This window comes from Apteryx mantelli, chromosome 1 (genome assembly GCF_036417845.1).
Source record: "Apteryx mantelli isolate bAptMan1 chromosome 1, bAptMan1.hap1, whole genome shotgun sequence".
NCBI lineage: Eukaryota > Metazoa > Chordata > Aves > Apterygiformes > Apterygidae > Apteryx > Apteryx mantelli.
Window position 1 is genome coordinate 189,563,056 of NC_089978.1, and position 27,111 is coordinate 189,590,166.

At 38.2% G+C, this 27,111-nt stretch overlaps 2 protein-coding genes across 4 annotated transcripts in view; both read left to right on the forward strand.

Moving 5' to 3' along the window:
- The first annotated feature begins 84 nt into the window (after positions 1 to 84).
- On the forward strand, positions 85 to 12,018 carry ZCRB1 (zinc finger CCHC-type and RNA binding motif containing 1). Of its 3 annotated transcripts, XM_067314558.1 has the most exons (9): positions 87 to 183; positions 4,216 to 4,342; positions 5,243 to 5,330; positions 5,511 to 5,539; positions 8,540 to 8,651; positions 8,738 to 8,845; positions 9,749 to 9,858; positions 9,963 to 10,038; positions 11,351 to 12,018. In XM_067314558.1, exons 3-9 carry the CDS (start codon positions 5,247 to 5,249, stop codon positions 11,480 to 11,482), a joined length of 651 nt encoding a protein of 216 aa, XP_067170659.1. In that variant the 5' UTR covers positions 87 to 183; positions 4,216 to 4,342; positions 5,243 to 5,246; the 3' UTR covers positions 11,483 to 12,018. The 3 variants fall into 3 exon arrangements, with proteins under 3 accessions (XP_067170651.1, XP_067170659.1, XP_013803017.1); XM_067314550.1 differs by lacking the exon at positions 4,216 to 4,342 and having other exon boundaries at positions 85 to 183; XM_013947563.2 differs by lacking the exons at positions 87 to 183; positions 4,216 to 4,342 and adding an exon at positions 466 to 585.
- A 7,793-nt stretch (positions 12,019 to 19,811) lies between these two features.
- The window catches only part of YAF2 (YY1 associated factor 2), a 51,702-nt gene continuing 44,402 nt past the window's right edge, over positions 19,812 to 27,111 (forward strand). The window contains exon 1 of the mRNA XM_013947565.2: positions 19,812 to 19,857. The gene's annotated coding sequence lies outside the window, so the exon portion shown is untranslated. The remainder of the gene's footprint in view (positions 19,858 to 27,111) is intronic.

The following is a 27,111-nucleotide window of genomic DNA, read 5'->3' on the forward strand; positions in this document are numbered from 1 at the left end:
TTGCCGGAAGCGCCCGCCTCCCTTCCCTCATTCCCACTGCGTACTGGTCGGCGGCCGTGTTTATCCTCTTACGTCAACGGAAGCGCGCCGCCGCCGGAGCGGAGGCGGTCTGGGGGCCGGCGGCAGGGAAGAGGCGCGTCGGCGCCATGAGCTCTGGGGTGGCCTGAGCGCCCGCCGTGCCGGGTAGGGGCGCCTGGCGGGGCCGCGGGGCGGGGGAGCTCGGCACCGCCCGCCGTCGCTTCGCTCGGGACCCGGCGCCGCTGGGGCCGCGCTCTGCGCGCGAGGGAGTTGTGTCGGCGGGGCCCCGCCGCGAGCGGAGGGGCAGGCCCGGGGGCGGGGGGCGGGCAGCTCCCGTCTGGGGGGGGGGGGCGCGGTTGCTGGTGCAGCTTTGTGTAAAGCCTTCGTGCTTCCCTGGGGCCTTTATCTTCTCCTTAAAGGAAACTTGTGGGGCCAGGTCTGTGGGTTAGCTCTGCTCCTTCGCAGTGGTTCGGTGGGATCGGAGCAGCGATGGCACTGTGATCGGCTGAATATAGGGAGGAACTTCTGCATTGGGGAAGTAACAGTTTATCATCGTGCAGCAGTTAAGTAAGGCTGAGTAACAGTTGGCAGGATCCATATCAGTGTAGAAGAACCATTGTTTAATATGATTTACAGCTTAATACTTCTATACAGTATTTAGAAGTTTTCAGATAAGCTATAGATTTCCAGTCTTAGTATTGGCTTGCAGTTAACTGTGCTCTGACGTAGAAGTACTTTGTCTCAGCTAGGGTTTTTAGGGGGAATTGATGTTACTAAGTGAACTGCCTGGACCTGCCATTTGTAGTTGAAATTCTAGGTTAGACTAGACATGACTGAACCACACAACTCTTCAGAACTACACATCTCCAGTATGCTGGGAATCCATTTAGTAAGAGAGCCTGGTTAAAACTAATATAGTCCTTGTTGATGGCCTGGCTGGTATGTCTCATTGTCCTAAAGTTTTTTGTAGTTAGGGAGAATATAAGAGTGCTGCTGATTGAGAGTATGGATCCTCTTAGTGTATGTTCCTGACTTGGACAGATTGAAAGACCTTGCACTCTTTCTGCTGATATTGTCAGCTTTATTGACCTAATTCTGATCCTATTTATATTTTCCTCTTAAGATTTAAGTAACTATGTAGAGATAAAATGCACTCTGTTCTGATAGCTTATTACTTGTCTCTTGTGTAGGAAAGAGAAAAAAAAAATTACTAAATGAGTAAAATGCAAGAAAAACTAATTATGTTTGTTTATTTGGGTCTAAACTCTGTTGATGATCCTAAATAAGAAATCAAATATGGAGTTTTAAGCATGAAGATTAAAAAAAACAACTCAAATTGATTGTTGTAAGTAAGCATGTGTTGAGTAAATTATCCGCAACTCATTTATCCTTTAATTCATTAAGTCGCTAACTTGACTTGCTTCTATGCACTTAAAAAAAAAAAAAAAAAAAGTTTGTGCTTAAGTTGAAATGTTGATGTTAAGGCATTTTTATGTCTTGCTATGTTAAGTCATAAAAAGTTTGGCAAATCCAGACTCCGCTTGATGCCCAGTATATCTTTCAGGAGACTTAATCATCACCAACAGATGCCTCCTTTCAGAAGAATGGCTTTGTTTGGTTTGAGTTGCTGGATAAGACAAAAAGACTAAATTCAAGAAATTATAGTAATGAGAGATGACCCCATCCCAAAACTTATTATGTGAAAATGATTAATGAGGAAGGATTAATATTGCAGCTTGACTGGTCTTTTAATGAGAGTTGCTCTTAGCCCCATGGAGATATTGTACTGGCTTCCAGCTGATACTTTAAAGTTAAATATCCAAGTGATACCTTGAAGATCAGGGAATCCACATAAAAGCATTCAGTATAAAATAGAAATCTTTCAGTTTTGTTGGAGAGCTCTAGCAGGATATAGAAACCAGGTTTTACATGACTCGGGTGAGTCTCCTGCAGCAAGTAGAAAACTTGAGGTGGGGGGTGGGGGGAGGAGGGCTCCTTTGGTCAGCCTGTGAAGTGAAATCCTGTAGAGTAGAGAGACTGGTGATCAAGGAGAAGGAATGTGATGAAAATATTAAACTTGGGCAGATTTATGAAGTTATAAAGTTCCTGAAGAAAAAGGCCCTGGAGCCTTGTAATGGAAGAGTATCTCTTCTAGATAGTTAACTCAAAGTGGGGATTGGATTTTTTTTTTTTTTTTTGGCAAAGCTGGAAAAATCATACCAATAAATGTGAAGCTGGTATAGCAAAGTTAGCTTCCATTAATGGCAGGGGAAGTGGAAGTCATTCATATGACTTTGGTCCTTTGTGCCCTACCAGCTGTAGTGGCCCCATGATGGTTTAAAAAAAAAATAACAAAAAGTACAGATTAATTATGACAGTTAAAATTGAGAGGTATGCTGTTTTGTTAAGGTTTTGGGGGATGGGAGGAATTGTACCAGTAGCTGGATCTCAAATTCCATTTATACCACCATATCCACAACGAATAACCAGGAATCAGCATTTTAACATGCCTAAGTTTTTTTGAGAGATTGTTGTTAGTAAACTATTATGCTTAAATGTTCTGTGAAAGGCTTAATAAGGACAACCAGGTTTTTATGTATATGTGACTGAATGGTCCAAATGTTGCAATTCTGCAAACCTGTCAGTGTATCTACTGGCTTAAATAAGTACAAGTATTTATAAGGCATCCCAGTGACCCCTTAGTATTTGCAACAGGAAGTCCTCTTGCAGGTTTGGGGAATTATTCTTTCCTGGAGTGGTAAATTTGAAACTTTGCCATCTTAACATGAGAATGACAGTGGTCTTACAGCTACTTTACTTTTTGTTTCATTAAAATTGCATCTATCCAGTGAGTCAGACATGAAAAGTAAAATGACAAAAATCCTAGCATAATAATCCTAAACAATACAAGTTGCCAAGAATATTTGGGCAGTCAGAGTAGCAACAATATTTCACTTGAATTTATCTGAGGCACTGGAAACAAAGCTCAGCCTTAGCTGTCTGGAGGCCATGATCCGGGGTGAAACTTTTTTTAAATGTGCTGGAAAAAGCAGTGTACAGCTGAAAATGGCAATTCTGTAGCTTGCAGTCATAATAACTTCCTATGTACTGAAGTAATAGGCCAGTAATAATCTTCATGTGACATGTCACCTTCTTTTTGGAGGCTTGCGCTGCAGTGTTGTGGGATATGCAAGCCTACTGTTGTGCAGTTGTGTTGTTCTCCCTAGCATCTGTTCATTAATATGGGATCTGCTTGGTCCCCAATTAGAAGATGCTGTAGCTTCTGTTGTCTTTTAGGCAGAGTAAATTGCCATCTACAGCCATGTGAGGTCCACCTCTGCTGCTACCTCCTCTGCTATTGCAGTAAATTAGCATTGGCAACGTGCCATAATGCAGCACTAAGATAGCTCTTACCAGCGCTATTGTATTGCACTGTACATCTGGATAACTGCACTTAGGGCGCTCTAGTTGTATGGCATGTTGCCAAGTCTATTTGGTTACCTTTGTCAAAGATACTAATGCCAAGCTGCAAGGAATTTAGGACTGTGAATCCAGTCTGTGTAACACCAAATACAATGTATGGCTTTTGTTGCAAATTCTCATTTTGGTTTCATTTGCTTAACCTTTATGTTGCCATTTCTACTCATGTCAAAAAACACAGTCTGTGTAGATAGGAAGACTCAAAATTCAGTCATTTAGAAACTGCTGCTTGAATTGGGATGCAGTAAACATGTCAGAAAAGAGAAGCAAAACACTTGGATAATCAGTGTTTACTAGCAATGTCATGTCTTCAGGTGGCTGAATCATGAAACACTAGAAAATAACCACAGATGGATTAGAGTATGATATTAGTTACTTTGTTGGCACTTAACCCTTGTGCCTGATCAGCCTCACCACCTGAGAAGTCCCCTAAGGCATCTGTACTGTGAGGAATGTTGATTTCTAATACTTTGGCTTCTTTTATGCCTTCATCATCATTCTCTGCTTGCATTTTTTAAATGAGTTGGTCTTGCTGAAGAAGTGATTTGATCTTCAATAAGGAGGCAGTTAGGAATCAGGTGTGCTAAAAGCTGGAATAAGGCTGCAGGGAACTGGACAAGCAAGAATTAATTGGATTGTGTAGGGAGCTCTGTACTACTTGGCATGCCCTCTTGTAAGGGCTATGCTTTATTTGGATCTTGCATTTTACTCATTTAGCTGTTGGACCAAGCCATGGCTACAGAATGGATCAGAGGGAAGAAGTGCTTTGCACAGACTTTTGTACTACTTAAAGTGTTGGGGAAGAATCTAAACCTGAGGAAAAACACAGTCTGCTCTTTTTCAAGTTAGTTCAGTTATTCATTACCTAGCATTATCTAATCTGCCCTCAGCTGTAACACAGAATGTTTGAAATGTTTTTGAATTGATTTATTGTTTCTAGACATATTCCTGGCTGCTTAGTCTCAGAGCTTAAAAGACGTTAGAAAAGAAAATGGCTTCAAGATTTCCCTGATTCCTGCTGGTAGAATTGCCTGTTCAGAAGAAGGAGTGCCTCTAGGGAAGATGCTGTCTATAATCAGCTCTGCAAATTTGCGGTTCCAAAGCAATGTAGAAGCAGGAGTAATAGATACAAAACTGAGGAAATAGTGCTTTAGCAGCTGGGCTACACTTTTAAGTCAGTGAAGTGCTATTTCCTTCCCCCCCCCCCCCCCCCAAGTAATTAGGACTCTTGCTTTAAGGAAGCTTTTTACCTTAACCAGATGTGGTTTATTCTATGTTGAATACAGCTTAACTGAAACTTGTATAAAGAATCAGATCATGCAGGTACTTGAACAAAGGTCATTAATTTCACATATTGGCCAGAATATTTAATAAATGGAAGATTACGTGTTTGTATCTTGACCTAAACCTGTGTTTACTGCACAAATCACCAGAGGCTTATTTTAAGTATACTAATATTTCTGTTTTGTCATGACTTACAAATTGACTAGGAAAGAACAATAATACTCTTCAGAGCCCGAGTGGAGGTAGTGGAGTATCTGTTTGGTATAGAACATGAAAACAAACACTGATTTCATGTAAAATTTTGAAAGGAAAATATAAGTTATGCTTTCCCCACTTTATGATGACTCTCTGTGCTATATTTGAAAAACAAACAAACAAAAAAGCCTGACAATTGCTTTTTTTAACTGATTGCTTTGTTGAATACAGATAGTTAACTCTTCTCTTTTTCTCCTTTCGTCAGAAAAATGAGTGGTGGGTTGGCACCAAGTAAAAGCACAGTGTATGTGTCCAATTTGCCCTTTGCTTTGACAAACAACGATCTATACAGGGTAAGCAATCTGTTTTAAGAAGTTACATTGTTCAGATTAAAATTGGTGACAACTATTTCATGTGTAAATGCAACATTAACACATATCTGTTATTTACAAAGAAGTTTGTCTTGATAAATTTATTACTAAGGAAATGCAATAATCTCTTGTTAAATCTGTTTATTTTGTTCTGTATTTCAGATTTTTTCAAAATATGGGAAAGTTGTCAAGTAAGTGACCTGATACAGCCTGCTATTTTTGTAGCTTTGATTTTAAATATTTAATGTCTTTGCCTCCCTTGAATGTCTTGTGCTTTTAATAATTTAAGTGTGAGATGTGGAACTGTATTGAAGTCCTGTTCATTTTTTAATAAAGTATAAATTTAATGTCTGGGAGCTCTAACAGTTACATGCACAATGTGAGAATATTTGAGTTGGAGACAAGTACTGTTTTGCTAACCACTTCTCAAGAGCAAGTACAATATTGTATACCAGTGGTCTTTTCTCTGAAGTAGTTGAAACAATATTTTTCTTCTAGTAAGTGTTGTTCCCCTTCCTCCCTACCTCTCAACATCTATGTGGATAACTGAAAGAGTGGGAGCGTCTACATATGTGAACTAGACCTTAGAGTTCCCACAATTGCAAACTATAATTTCTTTGTATGTGCCTCTAGAGGGACTTTTTTGTTGTGACTATTTAGTATTACATTCTAGATTAGGCATACGGCTATGTATTAATGGCTCTTAATACGTGGAGTATCCATGAACAATAGTTGTAGATATCCACCTCTACCAAATGATAGAATAGATGTTATTTTAAGGAATTGGGGGGGGGGGGGGGCGGGGGGGTTGTTTGATTTTAGTTCTTGTATGTGTTTGGGTTTTTTTAACCAGTCAGAATAACTAGACTTTAGATTTATATTTTCAACCCTCCACCAGCAAGCATCAGCTCTAACTTTTAGCAGCTGCTGTAATAATTTGTGAGATATAGAGCTTACTGTATTACTGTAATTTGTGACATAGAGTTACTGTGTTCTCAGCAATGTATTTCAGGTGACAAAACAGCACAAAATGTCAATCAAACTACAGCTTTAGAAAAACATACTTTTTAAATTGACTTTGAGAGGAAAACCCTTATGTAGGACTCTGGCAAACATGCAGTGACCAATAAAACTGGGCTGCTACCGTCTTTTTGTTTTCAGGGTGGGGCTATCTGACCTGTTCTAGTCTATTGCTGAACTACTGGTTTAGAAAAATCCTGAGCCAAATGTTGTAATACTGTTGGTGTTTAATATCCCCTGATGGACCTATTGTCCATAAATTTGTCACTTCTGACCTCTTGGTTATCCTTCGGTAAGGAGTTCCACAATCTACATGTGGAACCATTGTGGGGGCTGGTATGTCCTGTTGTTTTGGCTTTTGATGTTGTTCAGATAGGAGGAGCAGAATAGCATGGAATATTGACTATATGATGCATTGCTTATTTGAAAGGTGTCATAACAGAGTGGGTTTTTTTTTTTTTTCCTTAACTAATAGTTTCTGGTGTTTGTTTGCTTTTTTTTTTTTTAATTCTGCCTTTGCGGAATAAATCCTTTACTGTGTCCTGTGTGAAAACAGCTAATTTAGAACTCACAACTCTATCTGCATAGTTATAGTTGTATTCCCCACTTGTATTATTTTGCAAAAATTACTTACTGATGCTTAACTTTTCCTGACATTTCATCTCATCGTTGCCAAAAGTAAAACTGAATGAAAAAAGTCATGGAAATATCTTATGACATTACCATGAATAATTTCATATCTGTAGCAAAACTTTTACCTAGCTCTTTGCAGCTTTGCAAGCTAACGTGACTCTGAACAGTGCAGATACTGTGGAATTCAACTGATGATTCCATTTCAGTTTCAGGGCTCCAAGAAATTGCTAACTTTTTACAAACTTGTTGCCCTTGTTTCTTTCGGTTGTTGTGTTATTAACAGGTACATTAAATACCATAACCAGAACTTTGACAATTTCATATCAGAGTTCCATTAGAATTCTTGGGAGAATAATATAGCAAAAGAATTAATAGGATTGTTCTAAAGTCAGTTTCATTGACGCTTCAACTTAAGACATTCGCTCAGACAGATCCTTGTGAAAGAGGTTCTGGTTAAAAAAAAAAAACCTGCTATGAACTCTTAGTGTGTGAGTGTATTTGGGGGAAAGAAATTGAGCTTTTCTACTAAGCTTTTATTTTCTGAACTTTTTAATGTGTAGATCATACATTACCTACACAGACTCTCTGGTAGGCCTTCTGCTTTTGAAGTGTGTGGAGGTTTTAGGGGGGCTTTCTTGTGGAAAAAAGTATTATTTCTTACATCGCTGGGTTGCCTTATGATTGAACCTCTTTCCGCTTGTAGTGGACACAGAGGACAGGGAGAGTTTATTTTCTTCCTTTTAACGTGTACTTTTGTTTTTAACTTACATGAAGCTACAATACTGTTTCCCTTGGTGTTTTTTAAGACTAAGTAAATTTGACACAAGACTGAAAGAGCTGAGGTTAGGTTTATTTTTCCCTACAACTCTTATCATTCTTTTTCTTTGTCTGTGGCTTTTATTGAGTCTAAATCTTTTTCAAATTGCTATGTCTATTACTAGATGTGGTACTGCAGCTGATGCTTCCTATGTTAGACTGAAGATTTTACTTCATATGTCCTGTAAAATAATAAGTCATGGGTCCATGTCCGCTTTGGATTCCAGTCAGAGATCCTAGTAGAACTGCAGAATGTCTGCTGTTTCCCATGCTGAACCTGTTTAGTTGGTTAGTCGTACCCAAAAACAGAATTCTCAGTTTGGATGCAGTTCAGTACACCTTATTTTTCAGCAGTTATAGCAATGGCCAAGATTACTCCTGAATTTTAATTTTATTTCCAATATATGTAGTTTCCTCCAGTTACGTCATCTGCATATCTAAAGAGTATATTCTCTATTCTTTAAGTTATTCAAGGAAATAAAGAATGATACTGGATTCTGAAAGATTCCACATAATATTTTTTGAATTATCCTCATTCTACCTGTAAGCACGTTACCTACATAGCTGTTCTTTTGAATTTCTGTTTAATAAGCCTTTCTGTTGTTATATAGTAGTTAGGAAAGTGTATTTAACAAAGCTAAGGTCCCGTTAGGATCTATAACTAAGGAAAAATATCTCTGAAAGAATTTTAGCATATCAATAATGTGGATATATGTTTTCAGAGTTACTATTATGAAAGACAAAGACACCAGGAAGAGTAAAGGAGTTGCCTTTATTTTGTTTTTGGATAAAGAATCTGCACAAAACTGTTCTCGGGCACTCAATAACAAACAGGTAAGTTAGGGAAAGTTATTACGGCAAAAGGGTTGGGTTTAGAGCCCCAAAATATTTACTTATCTTTTTTTTCCAATTTGCTGTAGTTATTTGGAAGAGTAATAAAAGCAAGTATTGCCATTGATAATGGAAGAGCAGCAGAATTCATTCGCAGGCGAAACTACTTTGATAAGTCTAAATGTTATGAATGTGGGGTGAGTAAAACCAAAAATGAACACATATATTCCCATCTTTGACTTCTACTTTGTCTCTCCTGTTTGACCACTGCTAACCCTGCATGTGGTAGGCACTTCTTGCTGCTAGTATTATCTACTCACATAACAGTGAATTCAAGAATGATAGTACCACTTTTTTCTCTTATTTTGGATTTTGGGGGTGAGGAGGAGATGTGTGCTTGTAATGATTGTGTAATGCACTGATGAGTAGACAGAGCTGAATATTATCGGTACAATGCTGTGTGAGAAGGAAAGCCTCCTAATCTTTGCTTCAGATTATCTGCTTTTGCTATATCTTTGGGAGTTCATGATATGTTTGGGGGTAAAACAAATGTAAGAAACACCTGTCTTTGCACAGAATAAGTGGATTTTTTTTTTTTAAGTTATACACAATTCCTCATTTGTCTTGAATATAGTATCTTAGATGTTTGAGATTTGGATAGTATTTAACACCAAATACAAACCTGAATTATTTAAATCTCTATTCTTAAGATTTCTGAGAGCAGAAATGTTGACTCTCTCATTTCTTATACTGTGAACGTTGAGGTTTATATCTGGTCTTGAACATAGCTGAACACACTAGAGTGCAGTTTATTGCAGCAACAGAATAAAATTTGCTTTGTTTATAGTGTGTTCTGAATTTGAGGCTAAATATACATATCACCACCAATCTCCTTGTTTCCATGGCAAATTTATAAATAAGAATTTGCCTTCTGTGTACTAATACAGCATTCCATTCATCTTACTAATTGCTTCCATTTTTTCACTACGAACTGTATTTTGTTAACTTTATTTATTATGTTCACTTTCCTCCTGATTTGTTTCAACATATAGTTGTTTGTAATGGTTTCTGTTAACCAGTATTTCTTTTTTTTCTCCAAGGAAGCAGGACACTTAAGTTATGCTTGTCCTAAAAATATGCTAGGAGAGAGGGAGCCGCCAAAGAAAAAAGAAAAGAAGAAGAGGAAGAAAATAGTTGAACCAGAAGAAATGTATGTGTATTTATTTACATGCTACTACTTCTTTTAGGCAGCTTTCTTCATACTGAATGCTTAAAATAGAGATTTATGTGTTTTTCTCTTTCTGTGCAATGAAGTGAGGAGGAAGAAGAAAGTGAAGAGGAAGGTGAAGACCCTGCTCTAGATAGCCTCAGCCAGGCCATAGCTGTTCAGGTACAAAACCGAAGCATTGTGTATTTATTTCTAAATGCAACACGACTTCCTTTTGTACTTGCCTTTCAAAAGCAGTCTTACAGACTATAAGATGCACCTGTAGGTCTGTCCATTCCATAGCTGTCAGGGCACTGTGCCTGACAGTAGTTGTAGACTACAGTTTGTTTCTTCATGTTGCAGGCATGTTCAGTCTTTTCTGTTGTTTCACTTTTGCTATCTGTGCTTTTGAATTGAAATTCTTCATCCTTTCCTTCAAGCTTTTTCACTGCTTAGTTCCTTGTCATATCTGCTGTGATGCTGCCTTAGGTTTTTGATCTGCAAATCCCTTTTTACCCTAGTAACTGAACATCCAGACAATCATGTCTAAATGAACAGGTACGTCTTTTGCCCTTGCTCACTGAAGAAAAACCTTGAACACCTGTTTTTGGAGCACTTCTTTTACCTAATACAATCCATCACTGTCTTCAATAGAACCTTTTCCTCAGGACATGTTTAATGCAGCTTTTGTTATATTGATAGTCTGACAGCTGTATTATCTCCTTTTATACTTCTGTACAGACTTTTGCTTCACTGCACAGAGCAAGCCTGAACTGATGTACAGATTTCATGGCTCCCCAATCCTCATCTGTTCCTTTACCCCTTTTAAAAAAAAGTTCAGAGTTATTAAGATAACTTTGTCCTTAATATAACTGTATCAAGGTGAGAACAGACTCTTACATGATCTAGTCTGAAAAAAATGTTGCAAATACGCACAATTACTCATCTGAAAATACTCCACCATTGGAAATAAAAATTGGAAGTGGTAAATAAGCCAGGAAATACTTCAGTTTCTTTCATCCTAAGGTTTTGATTGGGAAGTCATGTGTCCGAGTAAAGCTAGGAAATATCTAATTTAACTTTCAACTGAGTAATTTTCATATCACTGAGAGTGTGAATAAATGACTGCAAAAGGCAAGAGATAACTTCTTAGTAGAATAAAGCTGCTTCAATAATGCCAACCTGTATAGTTTGCTTCAAATCTCAGCTACTCTAAAATTTTGTAAGTTTACCATGCACATACAGGTCCTCCCTTTGAAAGTTAAAAGGTGCTGCCTGTGGCCTGCATTTGGTTCAAAAGACATTTTTACTATTTGCATGTGAGAATGACTTTCAGAAAGGCTTTCAGTGCATTCATCAGGCAGTCTATCTGGAAATGGAGGTAAAGCCTTTGAATTCTTCAGAAATAATTCAATGCATACTAATAATTAGCATTATCATCTGTAATGCATCTTAGTTTTTCTTAGTACTAATACTTTCCCTTTTTTCACTATAGCAAGCTAAAATTGAGGAAGAGGAACAAAGATGGACACAGACTGCAGGAGAGTCGTCAATTTCTGATGATTCAAAACGTCCACGGATTAAGAAAAGTGCTTATTTCAGTGATGAGGAAGAACTTAGTGATTGAAATAATACTATTTTATATACATGTGTGTATATATATTATATATATATAATGTACATTTTGTAAAGTGCTACAAGGTTATCTGTAATACGGGTTTATCTTGGTGTTAAAGACATTTACTAAAAAAACCTGTAGTAGTTCTATCCTCCCTCCAACCCCCATTTTATAGTTCCCAACACAAAATCTTTGATCTCTCTCTCAACTTCTGCCATCAAGGCAACTACTGAAGACAGTGATGTGTTTCTAAACTTAAATCCAGAGAAATATCTGGGAGAACACTTCATGCAGTTAGTGTCTAGATCTGAACCTGGGAGTGAAATCTTTCTCATTAGAGGAACTAAGAGGAGTTCCTCTTAAAATCACTGTTAGCACCACTGACACTTTATGTATTGGTCAGTTTAGAGCCTGTTTGGAAGCAGTGCTTTAGTAGTATGTGAATTTTGCCATGACTCCTCTGCCTAAGGCTGATTTTCAGCCTCAGTGATTGTACTAGTTTTTTAATTGTTTATGCAGTTATATAATAAAATACTGTCTTGTAAGCTTGTTCTGGGAAATCATTTTAGACTAAACGATACAGCTATCCATTTTCCAAAAAGGTATTTAGATGTTGTTTTTTCTGTCCTATGTACAGTTTTAGTAACTTGCTGTAATCTAAATACAGACTTAATAGGAGAAGCAAGTTAGAAGTGATTAGCTTAATCTTAAAATCTTCAAACTTAGTTTGTTTGTTTATTTATTTATTTATTTATTTTAAGAATGATAGTTCTGCGCTCTTGCATTAAATATAAGAAAGGTGTGGGTGAGGGTGACAGAGCATGGGTTGCCCAGAGAGATTGTGGAGTCTCCTTCTCTGGAGATATTCAAAACTTGCCTGGATGCGATCCTGTGCAACGTGCTCTAGGTGACCCTGCTTGAGGAGGGGGGTTGGACTTGGACGATCTCCAGAGGTCCTTTCCAACCTCAACCATTCTGTGATTCTGTGAAAGGCCATATGTTTTAAAGATGGGAATGTGCATATGTTTTAATATTCTGTAGTCTGATATTTGATGTCTCCCAACATGATGAGGGCACTGTTTCTCCTGACTGCAGTTTTGGTGCTTAACATGGTCATTATGGTTCTGCACTGATTTAAATGTACTTGTATCTAACATTGATCTCAAAATCATATCTACTTTTTAGGCTGAATCTGCTGACAAAACCTGAAGGGCCTATAAGGTTCCCTAAGTGCATGAAAATCAGCTCTTACATATGCTTAGAACTGATGCAGTCTTTGAATGAAGTGTGTTGGCACCTATCTTGCACCTAAAGCTGTTCAGATCTTTCAGATAGGGTCTCTAAGCCTAAATCTCTGTAAGATTCTAGTCAGATGTTCTCCTAGCAAGCCTCAGACACATCAGGATCAGTACAAAGCACTGCAACAGTTATCACTCCCAAAAGTACAGATGAGTGGTGGTGGCAATAACCTTTTTATATTGGCTATTTTGCTCAAAGTCAAGCTTTTCATTTTTAGGAGGCACAATATAGAACACTTTCACACTTTAACATTTGGCAGAAGAGACCAGCTGGCCTCTGTTTCTATTTTCAGCTCTTCCTGTTGCTTATCAAGACTTGGTTTTCTTCCAGATATAGAAAATGTAAATTTGGATATACCATTACACATTCTTAGTTAATGCCAGTTTACATTTAAATATATAACTGTATGACTGTTTCAGCAACACCACCTACCTTCCAGTAAGCTAATATGAAGCCGTCAAATTTAAAAGGTCATTCTGGGGTCTTCTGTTCCTACTTTCACAAAAGTTTAGCATGAGAACAAGGTAATAAAGTGAAAGATTTTTCTCTGCACTAACTACTCAAGACAGAGAGGGGTGGAGATGTACTGGGCTTTATGTATAGGAAAATCTTAGTCTTAGTACTCCAAAGAATGTTTTTACAGCTTTGTGACTTTCTGCTGAAAGCACAATATACTCAGGTTAGTGAAATATGAAGCTTTAGAGAATTTCAGAAAGATCTCTTGATACTGAGTAGCTGGGTTCTGAAGTGCCAGGTGCAATTTAGTATTAATAAATGCAAATCACTGCACATAATGTTTGTAATAGTTAAGATTGTTTTTCTACAGTGAGGAGTTCTAAACTCTGCTAAGAAAAAGATCTTGCTGTCAGCATATATGCTTCTTGGCAAATGCCAGGCTACTGCTTTATAGTAGTCAAAAAAGCAGATGAAATCTTAAAAAAAAAAAAAAAAGGAACAAAATAGAGCACAAAACAGGAAAAAAAGTTATGCTACTATTGAAAACCATGGTTTGTCTACATCTGCAATACTATAAACTAAAATAGGATAGAGGACCATTTGACATCATCCATGACTGTGTTCTGGGAATATTTGCTAACTTGTAAGAGTTGAGAGGCATTCAATGAAGTGATCAGGCAGTGAATTTCAACAAACTTTTATTTCAACACTATGTAATTTAGTAGTGGAACTCATTGCAGTGGGACTTTTTTCAGTGTGATAGGGTCAAAAGAGTTAGACTTATTTGTGGAATGTCATAATTATTCAAAAATGGTGGCTTAAATACAATCTCTACTCAGAAAAATCCTAAATTACTAACTACCTGTAATTGTGAAATATACAGAGAGATTATCAGTCTGGAATTGCTACATTCTTATACACTTTTCCTGAGTATTTGCTACTGCTGTCTTGACAGAACAAACAAAGCTGACCTTTGTTCTGACCTAATACAGCACTTTTTCAAGAGTTTCAGTAGCTAAAGCAGGTTGATATATCTTTGTATGCTGCTGCTTCTGCCTCACTGCTTTCCCCCCAGGGACTGCTTTTGTCAGCATGAAGCAGTAGCTCAGTCCAGACTATTGCAGCTGACCTGGTGTCCCTTCTCCATGCTCCTTTGTTCAAGTGTTAAAGTTACGTGAAGAAGCAGGTGGCACTGGAAAAGAAGCAGATAAAAATAAGCCTGCTTCTGTGCAGGATTGGCACTTAGAATTCATTACATTAACTTATCTTTCTTTAACGGTTTTCTTTATACTGTTTTTACTTTTATTGATTAGCAGTGCTTTATAACTATTAAAAAAAAAAAAGCACCTAGTGCCTAAAACAGGACCCAGAGGGCCTTTGGAGGAGTGAGATAGTTGCACTGGTTCAGGGGACCAAAGTTAGGAGTACAAGTTTCTTTTCTTTGTTGACAAGATACTTCATTATCCTTGGGTGGGAAATTCAGAATGCTAACATTAGATAGCTATTAAATTAGAGAGAAAGAGTACCTGTTCTGCTTTCTCATATCTAAATTTGTTATCTGAAGCAATCCCTGATGCAGCTGCCTCATTCTGGAAAAAGGCCAAAGCTTGTTGACTCCCTGTCCTTGATCTTTGAATGCCAAGAGATTTGCTCGTTTGTGCCCAACTTGACCTACACCAGGCAGCGTGGCTTTAGGTTCCTATCTGAGTCTGATCAGTGTTCAGAGGCTAGCTGGAGTGTTAACTAGACTCCTCCAGGATTTTAGAGCAGGCCAGGAGGGTACAACTACTTTTTAAAACATGGGTGACAGAGTGGTGCTTTTGTCATAGTTTGGTATTTTAAAGCACCAACTCAGGAGCAGAGGAGGCTATGTAGCCATATTATCAAAAGAGAGAAAAATAAAAACCATCCTGTAGAACACCTTCCTGTTATTGTCAGAGAAACCACAAAGTTGTGTGTCCTCCTGTTTTCTTTTTTTTTCTTTTTCTTTTTTTTTGGGGGGGGGGGGGTTAAGTACTTATAGGCCCCAGCTTAGCCTAGCAAGCTGAATGCTGTTGTCAGGGGATACTTAATTAGACTATGATTATGGAGGAAATGACTTTAAGTGGCAAATAGATTTTTTTTTTTAATCATGTCAGAAACTTGGATCTTTCTGCAAACATCCACTCATTAGATTGTTGTCTTTTGTATTTTCAAAACAGAGCTTGAAAATTGTCAAAATAAATGTTTTCTGGGTCACAGGACCTCTTCTTGTCTATTGAATTTGCTAGTAGGGTAGTGTCTCAAAAGCCACTAGAGGATGTTTTTTATTTCTCCTTGGGGAAAAAAAAAGGGCTGCAGAATCTTAACTGGTTATAAATTTATTACTTGAATTGTACCTATGAAGCACCTGTTAAACCATTGCAGCTATAAGAAACTGGAAAACCAGAGTATTTTAGTCCACTTTTAACAGTCTCCCACTATATGCTTGACATATTCAGGTTACTGCACTCAGCAGAGCAGTAGAAGGGACTGTAAATACAAAGAACTACATGTAGCTAGGTGATGTCTGGAACAAATTGTAAACACTCTATCTTTGGCTTCTGGGTCACCATGTTCTCTGGGGTAGCCCCCTGTTAACCTGCAGAGGTGGCTTACTGTGGCATGGGAAGGTGCGCTGTGTATGCTGTTCTGGCTGTAGTCTTCTGAGGCACAACATACTGACTGAACTGTTTAGAAAAGCTAGATATAAAACATATGCACTATTTAAAAATGAGATTTATGAAGTGCTACTGTGAACATTTAGAGGTATTAGTATAGAGAAAAAAAACTTTGTTTCCTGTTTCTATTCTATCTGGCATCTGCAGTGTCATTATAATAATGTATATCTTTATATTTCTACTATTGCTCATTTATAATAATATTTAAAATAGACTCTTCCAGCTGTATTATCATAAAATGACTGGTATTAGATAGTTGATTGCTTCTTATTGGTAGAGACTCCAAAACTGTTTTTAGGTATTCTTAAAATATTCATACCAAACAGCTTTGTTTATCTTAAGGATCATACAAGGGTGAGTTTTTTCTGTAGCTGTTGAAAGCAATATTAAAAATTACTACACTGTTCCTCCTTCAGAGGAAAAGGTGTAAACTGAAGGGCTTAATCTCTCTCAGAGGGTAGATGAGGTTTTCTTGTATCTATCCTAATGTCTGGAAAAAGTAGTCTAGAAAGAAGAAAGGAAGTCTAGAAGTCTGAGGAAATTCTGTACATAACAGAAAGTAGTGTTTTTGAAGCTGTTTGTCCAGGTTTAACTGATTCTTTGTGAAATAATGTTTCTTCAGTGCCAGGCTAACCCTGACCTTGCTGTGTATTCTGAAAGTCAAAATGTCTACTTATACAAGTATTTAATGGATGTGATAGGTAAACCAGCAGGTAAAGAGTTATAAAAATCACAGCAATAAGATGTGATAAAAGCATGTGCGAAAAACCAGACCACCAATGTAGGTCACAGTGGCATGAAGAAATACCTGAGTTACTCATATGAGAACTTTCCCATCTGATTAATAGGATGTTCCAGAGAATCAAATGCGACTCTGAGATTATGAGCCCATGAAAGGCAACAACTGCGAGCCTACGTTAAGATGAGCTGATCCATGAAATTCCAATTTCATCAGTATGCAGCTAAAGAAAATTAGAAGGCTTCCAGATTTACATATTGCATCGAGCTTGGTGCAGCACAGCACAAACTGTCATTTGGTTGCAGGAATAAAGATGCATGATTTTAACTGTGTATGTGATAGCAGAGGACATCTCTATAAGCTTTCTACTCAGTGAATCAGTGCAGCTATAAAAGGAGGAGGGACTCAAAGTAGAACCAGAAAGGCTATTAAGGACTGAATGGATATGGTGTGAAGTTCCAAAGCACTGAATTGTATTATTAGAGTGAATGGGCTAGAAATGCTTGTAATACTTGGTGCTTAATTTAATAATGAGTCTGTTAAATCTGAAAATTATGAACCTTTTTGGTGTACAAGTCTGTGGTGAGTGCAAATGTTCAAGGAAGGGAGAGGAACTAAAAGAGGATATAATCCTACAAAGGACTCCGTTTGGGATGCCCTTGATGTGTGGATTTGATTAGGTGGCAAAGAGCCATCTGCCCATGATGCCTGGAGCCATAAGTGTGCATATAAATTGAAATGACTTGGTAGCATATGGCAGGTTAGGAAAGATGAGAACATGCAGTACTTGGACGTGATGGTGTTGAGTTCATGAACCACGTATCTGAAAGGAGTGATTGTAGTCCTTGAAATTACATTCTTTCAAATAATGTAGTTTTTCTTTTCTTTTTGAAAATACAACAGCTAAAGATTTATTTCATCAGCTGCAGAATAACTTTCTGAGAAGTGTTTTTATGGTGGGAGGCTTTCATAGGAAAACCATAACAGAGGAAACTCAGTTAATTAAAATCTGGAACACAGTTCTGCAGCAAGGGTGGATCCTCTGCGAGTCCCATGCCTGTGGAGTTCCAGAGAATGCAGGGCCCCACAGCATTATTCATGTTCATATTTAATTTAGCTGAAGCTGTTGGAGACTGCCCAGAATTCTGTCCCTTTGCTGCACAGTTTAGGTCAAGTTCACTATGGACTACATGAGTTCTGGACAAAGTAGCCTTTGCAAAACTTTTACTTTTTTCACCCTTCTGTTCCTTGTGCTTGAGTGGGGGATTTTTTACTATATTGCACACGTCTTCCAATTCTAAAGTAGTTGCTATGAAAAGCACATCTGAAATATTATTAAAGATGTTTAAAATCAGCCAGAGGAACTAATTTAATAGAGAAGAAATCCTTGAATTTCCCTTAACATCTTAAAAATCTCAAAACTTTAGTTGGACAAAAAGAGGTTTTTTTGATTTTTTAACCCCAAACTTGAATGTTTCCTATCACTTCTGTTACCTATTAATATGGAGGCAGCTTGATATGATAGTACATCCTAGATGTTCAACAAAGGTTGTTACTGCTCTTTCCAAACTAACTCCAAAGAATCCACAGTTTAAAGACAAATAGAGAAAAGTTAAAGTTATAATAGATATTTTACACACAAGTCAACTGTAGCGACTGTAAGCCTATGTTTAAGAGGGGCTTAAATGCAGACAGCACAGCAACTTTGTGAAAATAAGAGCATATATTATGCTTGGAGGGAGGATAGAAAAGACTTCAGAAGCTTAAAAATAAAAGAAGAATTGGCAGATGAGACTGAGAACATTGGTGGGACAGAGACCAGCATCAAAGTAAGGAGGAAAAGATAAAAGATCAACAAAAAACTGAAACACATGATTGTCTTTAACATTAATTCCCCTCCATTTAAAGAAGGCTTGTATAGGAAATGAGTGATTTTATATATTGTGGTGAAAGTTTATTCTTCATAGTCAACTCTGAACTCAGTATCTGATTTTCTCTGGTGCTGAGTTTCATAGCAATATGGCAAAGGTGAATGCAAGACACTGGGTTTTTTGTTTCTTTTTTTAAAATTAAACTCAAGAATGGTTTCCCAGTACATCTTTTGCTTCTCCAATTATTGTTCAAGAGCTCTGTAGCCAACAAACAACTTTTAAGACATAATGGTACTTCAGAAAGCAAATCAGTGTCTCTTAACCCACCTCCCTGCTCTACTGTCCATCCTTCTCCCATAGAATTATGGTTGCTCAGAGCTTTCTTCAGTTCTTCAGACAGTCTGGATGAGAAGTCTTGCTATCTCTCTTCACTTCACTGTTGATTTCATTTATGCCCAAGGGTTTTGTCTTTTTTAATAACTTGATGATTTTTCTTCTTCCTGTGGTGAGGGTTTCCTCCCCAGATCTTTTACTCTGTCAAGTAGAGAGTTTTTGTTCCGTTGTTTTTATATCCAATTTGCAGACCACCTTCAGGTTGTGTCTCATTGTAATGCAAGATGTTTTAAAAAAGAAAAAAATGCTTTCCAGCTATGTCATTCATTTAGTTATTCTGTCCAACTTATTTTCCACTTTTCTTATCATTGGTTTAATTTGATATCTAAATAAGGACCTAAGTTTACAACTAAACTAGTCATTCGAGTCATGTTTCCTTTGGCAAACTGCTCATAATGTGAGGAGTTCAGTTATCATATTCATCATCTGTCACATTTAGCCCTTATTAAAAAAAAATTAATTAACCATAAAAATATAAAATGTTTAAAAAGGAATCCAACCCTAGCAGCTGAAGTAAGGAGCTAATAGTACAAGTTCATCCTATGTTTTGTTCTAAAATTTTTGGTATTAATAATGAGTGAGGAACAAGAAAGTCGTTCCAAAATTTGCTGACAGTTGCCTGCCTGGAAACTTTCCTCTACCATCTCCATTTATCTCTCTCCGTGCAATATAATTGTTGCATAATATAAACGACCTAAACTGAATTCACTGAAATGATTAAAATACATATGGTCATCATTAACTGAATTATAGCAAAAAAAACAAGCAATGAATCACACAGGCAAATGTTTGCTGCCAGGTTTGATGACAGATGTATCATACACAGGCTTCAGCTGATGAGAGGCCAGCGAACTGTATTTCAAATGTCTAGACATGGTCCTTTGGAGAATACTCATATCAGTTTCATACTCACCTCCAGTCTGAGTGGTAAGTGTATTCATTCATATCCAGTTTTAAAGGATGAATTTTGTGCCATAGTATTATGATCAGCAGTGTTTTTTGCTGTTGCTGTCTTAAAAGGTTTATTAGCTGCTCCATTATTTTCTTCTTTCTTTCTTCTTTTCCCCCTTCTGTTCAAGGATTAAAGAGTTCACCATGGAAATCTGCTGATGTTTGGCAGACATGCTCATTTGAGGAGCCTATTTTTATTTCTAATATAGAAAACAGTATGAGTGGGAATTTTTATTATATCTTGATATGATTTCAAAGATACTCTCTTAAGCTTATTCAGTTCATAATTCATTGTACTTTAATTCATTTAGAAACAAGTATTAGTTGGTGGTCCCTTTTAATAAGAATAAGCCAACCAGCAGAGTGCTATTCTGTATTTTGACTCGTATTTCTATAGTTCCTTACTCAGGCTGTTCCCAAATGTTCATATATCTTACTAGTACCACTACATATGAATACTTATTTAGAGAAACTGCATTTCAGCTCAAAGGAAAGAATCATAGGAGGGAACCGAGAGACTCAGAGGAACCTCGATAGACTGATAACATTTACATGGCACAAATGGTTTTGTTAAGAAACAGGTGAGTCATATGAAGTATACAAGCCACCTTGCTGAGGAGAAATCCCACATGACTAGTCATTCATTCTTACAGGTTTCCCAGCTTACTTTTCTCATCAAAAGAATATGGGTCAAGTTCTACTCGGTGAAAGTAATATTGACTCTGTTAATTTTCAAATAGTGTCATAACAGAACTGAAGCAGCCGGAAACGAGAAATTAAGTGCTCATAGGAAACAGTCAAAAGCCAAAAAGGCGATTCCTTAAAGAAGCAGTGATAAAGGCATTATTGCAAACTATCTCAAAGTGGGATAAAATAAGGAGTGAAATAAGAGGCCAACTTAGCTAAACCATAAGCTCTTAAAAAGTGTTAAAACATAAAAAGAAAAATGGAACCTAAGTTTGCTAACTGTAATTAGCACAAGGATACAGAGACAAAATCAAAACATCAGCCAATTAAATAAGAAACAAGAGACTGCTGGAAGAATAACAAGAAAACAGGATATGTTCATAAGGAGGTTAAAACTGAGAACTCAGTTGATCCACCTTTCAACAGGGAGGAGTTTTCAGTGAATAAGCTGAAAAGGCAGAAGTGTTTAATTACTGGTGGAATCACTCTTCACTAATCAAGCCAACTGTAATGCCAGCAGCAAAGGTATCAGAATGCAGGCTGCAATAGGGAAAGAAAGGGTTAGAGAATACTTAGATGCTTTTAAAATGGCTGGGCCTTATGGAGTTCAACCCAGAGTACATAGAGGCCCTAGGCAATTCTAGGAGTTGTCTTTGAGAATTTGCATATACAAGTGTAAACTTAGCTCCTGTTCAAAAAAAAAAAAAAAAGGAGCTGAGGAATTTTAGACCCATGCTAAAAACCCCTGGAATAAAATAATTATGCGAAGGGACAAGAAGTAAAAATCAATGTGGACTGTAATGAATCTGATGTCTTTCTATGTAAGGATATAGAATTTACAAGTAAAAGAGATGTGGTAGATATTCTGTATCTTGAATTCATTAAGATTTGTGATACTGTCTCATATTACATACTAATGTCATGGTGTAAATGCCGCTGCTATAACCTGAATGCAAAATTTTGTGGAAAACTGTTCTTAGTAGTTCACAGGGCAGACTGGTGAGATGTACTGAGTGGGGTTCTGCAGAGATCTGCCATGAATGCAATACTACTCAATACTCTCTTTAACACCTTGGATGATGAAATGGAGAATATGCTTGTAAAAGGTGCAAATGACAGGCATCACATAGGACGCCAGCCGTCCTGGCTTTTCATCTGATTCTGCTGAATATTGAATGGTCATAAGATTAGATCTTCCTTTTCTGGCTGTTCCTGAGCTAATCAGCTACCTATGGTGACCTCTGCCAGTACCTTCTGCTCAGCCCTTGCTTCTCCTCATGGGTCTTCCACTCCGGTAGGCTTCTGCCCTCTGCTCAACACTGCAACTACCTGGGCAGAACTGACCTGTGCTCAGGGCTTCTTTTTGTCCTCTGGGGACAGTGGCTAGATGACAAGGAACTAAGCAGCATCTCCAGGCAGACTGTGTTAATAAAAGATTTTCAGAAAAAAATGAGCTAACCCCCCGAAAACTGATTTCATGTAACTGACTATTTTCCTGGCTGATCTAAGTTTTCAGTAGATTCTCTCTGCCAGAGAATGCTAGGTCTGGTAATGTTCAGTTCACAAGCAACTTTATCTGCCATATTTCAGGGAGAGATCCTTTAAAGCTGGCAGGGACTGGGGTTTTTTGTTTGTTTTCATCTCCACAGTCCCTCTCTAGCAAAACAAAATTCTCTTTTTCTTGGAGGCAAGTTATAAGATCTTCAAAGCTAATAATTGTCCTCCATCTTTCAAGTGTACGTTGACGCCTGGGGCCACAGACTTCTTCCTGCTTGTACTTCCCACAGCCCCCAACAAGCTCCACTGTGCCTCTCTCTCTGGTGCCCCTTTACATTAGTATCAATAACTTCCCATCCCTAACAAGGTCAAATATCACATTTATGAAATACTTCATTGTTCTTAGATTGAGGGCACCCCTATATTTATCTGGGCTTATGCTCCTTTATAATGGCAGGCTGGTGCTTTCATGAAGTAGTAAAGAGAGGCACCCATTGCCAATACACTAAATGCCCAAAGCTGAAATAAAAATTCTCAGGGCTTAGCTGAGTCCAATTTTCTTTGGTCTGTCAGCATGGAATTTGTCAGCATGTGGGGGAAAGAATGAAAGACAGACTCTTGAGCACAAATAAGTGACAAAACTGCAAAAGGCTCTTTAAATGTATTTTTACATTCAAGGCTTTTTGTTAATTGGAAAGGGAGTCTTATATGTGATCACCATTTAAAGAGGAGGCAACTGCAAGCAATTTCCAATTTAAATGCCAAGAGACAGTAAACCTGTGTGAGGTATTGGTCACGTTCATAAGATTTCTTATCTAATTGTCTGATGCTATCAATCTCCAGTCCCTGCAAATCCAGCTACCCTCATTATGTGGGCATATCGTGAAGTGTTAAATAACAATGTGTTTAGACCGAAGGAATCAGCATCATAACAATTTTGCAGCCTTCCCCTTATGTTTTCAGGGCAATAAGATGAAAATTTCCAGGTCCTACTTTGACAGATCACAGCTTATAATTATAGTCACGTTGCATGGGAACGTGGGCACACTGCTGGCTAGGATAGAGAAAGACAGACAAGATCGAAGCTTCCCCGTTATTTTATTTTTTTTCCTCTTTGAATGTGTTAACATGTGCCTATTTTAGGAATTTTGGTGGGAATGTTTTTAAACCTTTTTCTTTCCCTCATTTTTATAGCTCTGAAGACTTTGGTTGTTCTGCTTTGTTTCCCTTTTAATCAATTTTTCTTTTGTTTGACCTTTATCTATTTCCACCGTATTCATTTGGCTGCACTATATTCCTTTTCCTCCCTCGCCACAGTCTGAGCTCTCCACCCCCTCCAATGCCGAGAGTTCTTCTGTCTCCACCTCCCTCCCTAGAGGCAACCCCTGTCATTATCGCCTCTCCTTCACTCTTCTGTTCCCTGACATAAGCGAGAAGTTCGATGACACACAGCTTCCTGCTTAAGAGGAGGCTGTTCGTCGCCAGCATTTATTTATTTAACTCCTTTAACAATGCTGCTTTACAGTTTATTGTAGAAGATACAAGAAAGAAAATGAAACAGTGGTTTACTGTAGAAGATACAGAGCAGAAAATGAAACAGTGGTTTAAAGAGCAACAACATAGATCTGTGGGTCCACCCGCCATGCCTGGGTCCTGCCCAAACTCCTTCTGTACCATCAGATGTGATAGTGCCATGGAGTAAAGGGGTCTGGGTCATAGTTTGACAAAAAGCTAAACCGAACTTTTGAACACTTTGCACCAGATCAAAATCCTGCAATCACATAATACAAAATACTGATAAAGTCACTCCAGAAAGTTAAATGTTCAAAAAAAACCAAACAGGGCTAATTCTGTGCTGACAGGTTTTATGACAGATCAGGTATTATCTATTCTCAGCTGGGTTTTATTGGACCTCCCTCAGCTATTCATAAGTCTTTTGTTGGTCCATATAATGATTATGCCCCAAAGCAAAGGTGATTCTTTTAAATACAGGCTCTCAGTCCATTCCTTTCTTTTCCTGTAGTTGCTACAGTTGGACCTCTATAGCCAGAAACTTTACTTTGGACCTTGCCTTATTACCCAGGACCTCTCCTTTGCCATAGTAGCCAACAGTGCGGCACTGTCACCTACGTAGAGCCCATCAGACGTCATATAAATGTCATTTGCATTCAGTCCTATCAGCTGTGATCCAAAGTAGATCCTGGATCAGAATATGCTCAGGCTCTGGGGAGGAGCTGCTGCGCGGTAGTCCCTCATTGGCAAAACGGCCAGTGATAAGGTATACTATGCCATTGCCTCGTGCATGCTTAAAGAAGATGCATCAAAAATACTTCTAGTGGAGCATCTAACCAAGGCTTTGAAGAGGACCTATAAAAAGTCCTAGAATACTAATATATGGTCCATTGCTGGGGCATGTCTTGTTTGTACCACAGAGAACTTGACTGCAGTTGGTGTGGGAGTGTGGATGTAGTTCCTGAGTACAGCAGGGGTTTTGTGGTACAGTCCTCAAGCTTCCCTTTTGTGGGGGTTGCTTCCCCTCCTCCAAAGAGGGGTACTCATGGATGATGACTGAAGTTTTCTGAGAGTGGCGATGCAGGTGACAGTGGTAGTGTAGGGGTAAACGAGACTTCCTCAGTTCCCAGCTACCCTTGAAAATGTCCCAGGCTAATAGGCGGACTAAATGAGGGACAACCTCCTTGGTGGGCACTTTGCTTCTTTTTTCATGACAGGTCTTATTTTCTGGGCACACTGCCAAGTACTAGGTTTTTCCAGCAGAACTGTCCAGTCTCCTCAAGCTATCCTGCTCCCCAGCCTTTCCGCAGCAGAGATGTTTTCTGGTGAAAACTAGGCCTACTGAGGTACCTTTGTGACCAGAATGTTTTCTAGTAAGTTACCTTTTTTTACTTAGGCATTTAATTCCACACGAAGCACAGTTCAGGTACGTAATGTCTGATTATTTACTCAAAAGTAAGAACTGCACAGTTGACTTCTTAAAGAGCTACCCCAGCATCTCCAGGTCCATTTAATCTCTTAGTAGGAAACACTTTCTTTTCCAAATACTGCTCTTAGTTTAGAATCAGCCAGATCTTTTCAAGTTACTAAGCAAATGTATCTAGACAATGAAGATACAATAATTTCCCACAGGAAGATCATTGAAATGCTCTCTCTCAAGTCATGTTGTATTTACCGCTAACCTCCTAGGAGTGAGAGAGAGCTGAAGAGAGATACTACAGTTTCACCTGTGTGTCCTACTCTGTACCTAATGTTACCCATGACAACAAAAAATACAAGGGGAAAAACCCTAAATATGCTCTTCTAAGAGACAGATGCCCTGGAGCTAGAGAAGCACAAAGCAGCTCCCACAGGAGAAGAATAAGATTAAAAATCTTGATTGTTTTATAATGATCTCTGGTATATCTTTCATGTTATGAAGTAAAAAAGCTATTTTCTACACATAACAAATGTGAAATCTACCTGGTGCTAAAAGGCAAAGGAGTGAAGAATACATAATTTAGAAAGTCAGAGGATGAGTGTGGAAAGAATCCCGCATAGATTCATTCAGGCATGTGATGATTTGAGAAAAAAAGCTGAGTTTGAAGGAATTTTAAACATATCTCATTTCTGAAGTGCATAAATTGCTTTAGGCATTAAAGAAAACTGTGACTCCAGCTTTAGAGAGGGACAGGCCAATGAAAGACAAACTAAAAAGCCTAAACTAAAAAAGCCAAAACAAGTGGGAAGTAGCTTATGTTATCTTAAAAGATTGTGTTTTCCCAGTATAGACATTGTGGTCAACATGTTCTCCAAGAGCAGTGCATGCTGCACTTAATCTGGTATAACTGTGGGCTGCCACCAAAGATGGCAGTCTTTCTCTCTGCATGTCCCCACTCCCACGGGTGCTCCTGTTCTCTTCCTTGCATTGCCTCCAGGGATTACGCAACTTTAGGGTGAATCAGCTCCGCTGATCCAGCAGAAGACTAATGTGTTTTTGGTGGGATAGTTTTCTTTGGCCTGTCCCAAATGAACGGGGCTGGAGGTGGATGGGGAAGAAGGGGGAAGAAAATGATTTTTACCTCTTTACCTTTATCAGCTTTAGCCAGAACATTTCTGATTGTGTTCTTAGACAGAAGGATTTCAAAACTGGAAAAGTACGCGAGGAGAGCTGTTCTTTATTGATACAGTGATGGACCAACAGGAAAGATCTGGGGGAGGAGGAGGTGACAGTAAAATGTGATGGAAGCGGCAGAATTCTGAGGGGTTTGAATGCTAAGCATCTGGGTTATCTGGAGAGTGGGAAACCACCATCTCAGGTCTTTTAGGGGAACAGAGGGAACTGGACTCATGCATCTTCCATAGTCTAGTGACTGAGGGGAGTTTTTACTGAGGAAATTAAAATCTCACTTAGCTTCAACCAAGAAATATTGTTTTTTCATTTGCTGCTGTTCACATATTTGCTGCTGATCACAATCTAGCAGATATGTGCTATGAAAGGTAGAGGCAACATAAAATGCCTTGCTGAATAATTGATCACCATCCCTCCAGGCTACGTCAATGGATGAATGCATATGCCAGTTAGGAAGATTGTGTCCTTAGCTAATGCTCTTAACTGACAAACACTTGATCTGAATTAAAATAGCATGTTTAAAGACATCTTATTTATGTCAGAAAGGTTTTCATATTTTACAATTTTTCTTTTGTGCATGTTTTTCTGATTAAATGTGTGCACCTTTTGGCCCTTTTATTATTATGGACATTTGGAAATGGATGCCTTTTTAAGAAACAGTGGTGTAAATCTTGATCACACTAAATCAATGGCAAAGCTCCTGCTCACATTTCCATACCTACTTTTTCATCCAGTGTGTGTTGCCACTAACATGTTACATTTCCCCTATTTTTTAATAGGAATTGAGGGACCAAATAGAAAGCCATTGTATGATGGCCCTGTAACTCATCCACAAAGGCAAAATGAAGCAATAAAGGGCCAGAGAGCTATACAGAAGGATTGCTGAATTCCACGGGGAGTAAATAGCAGAGATTTCCCACCTT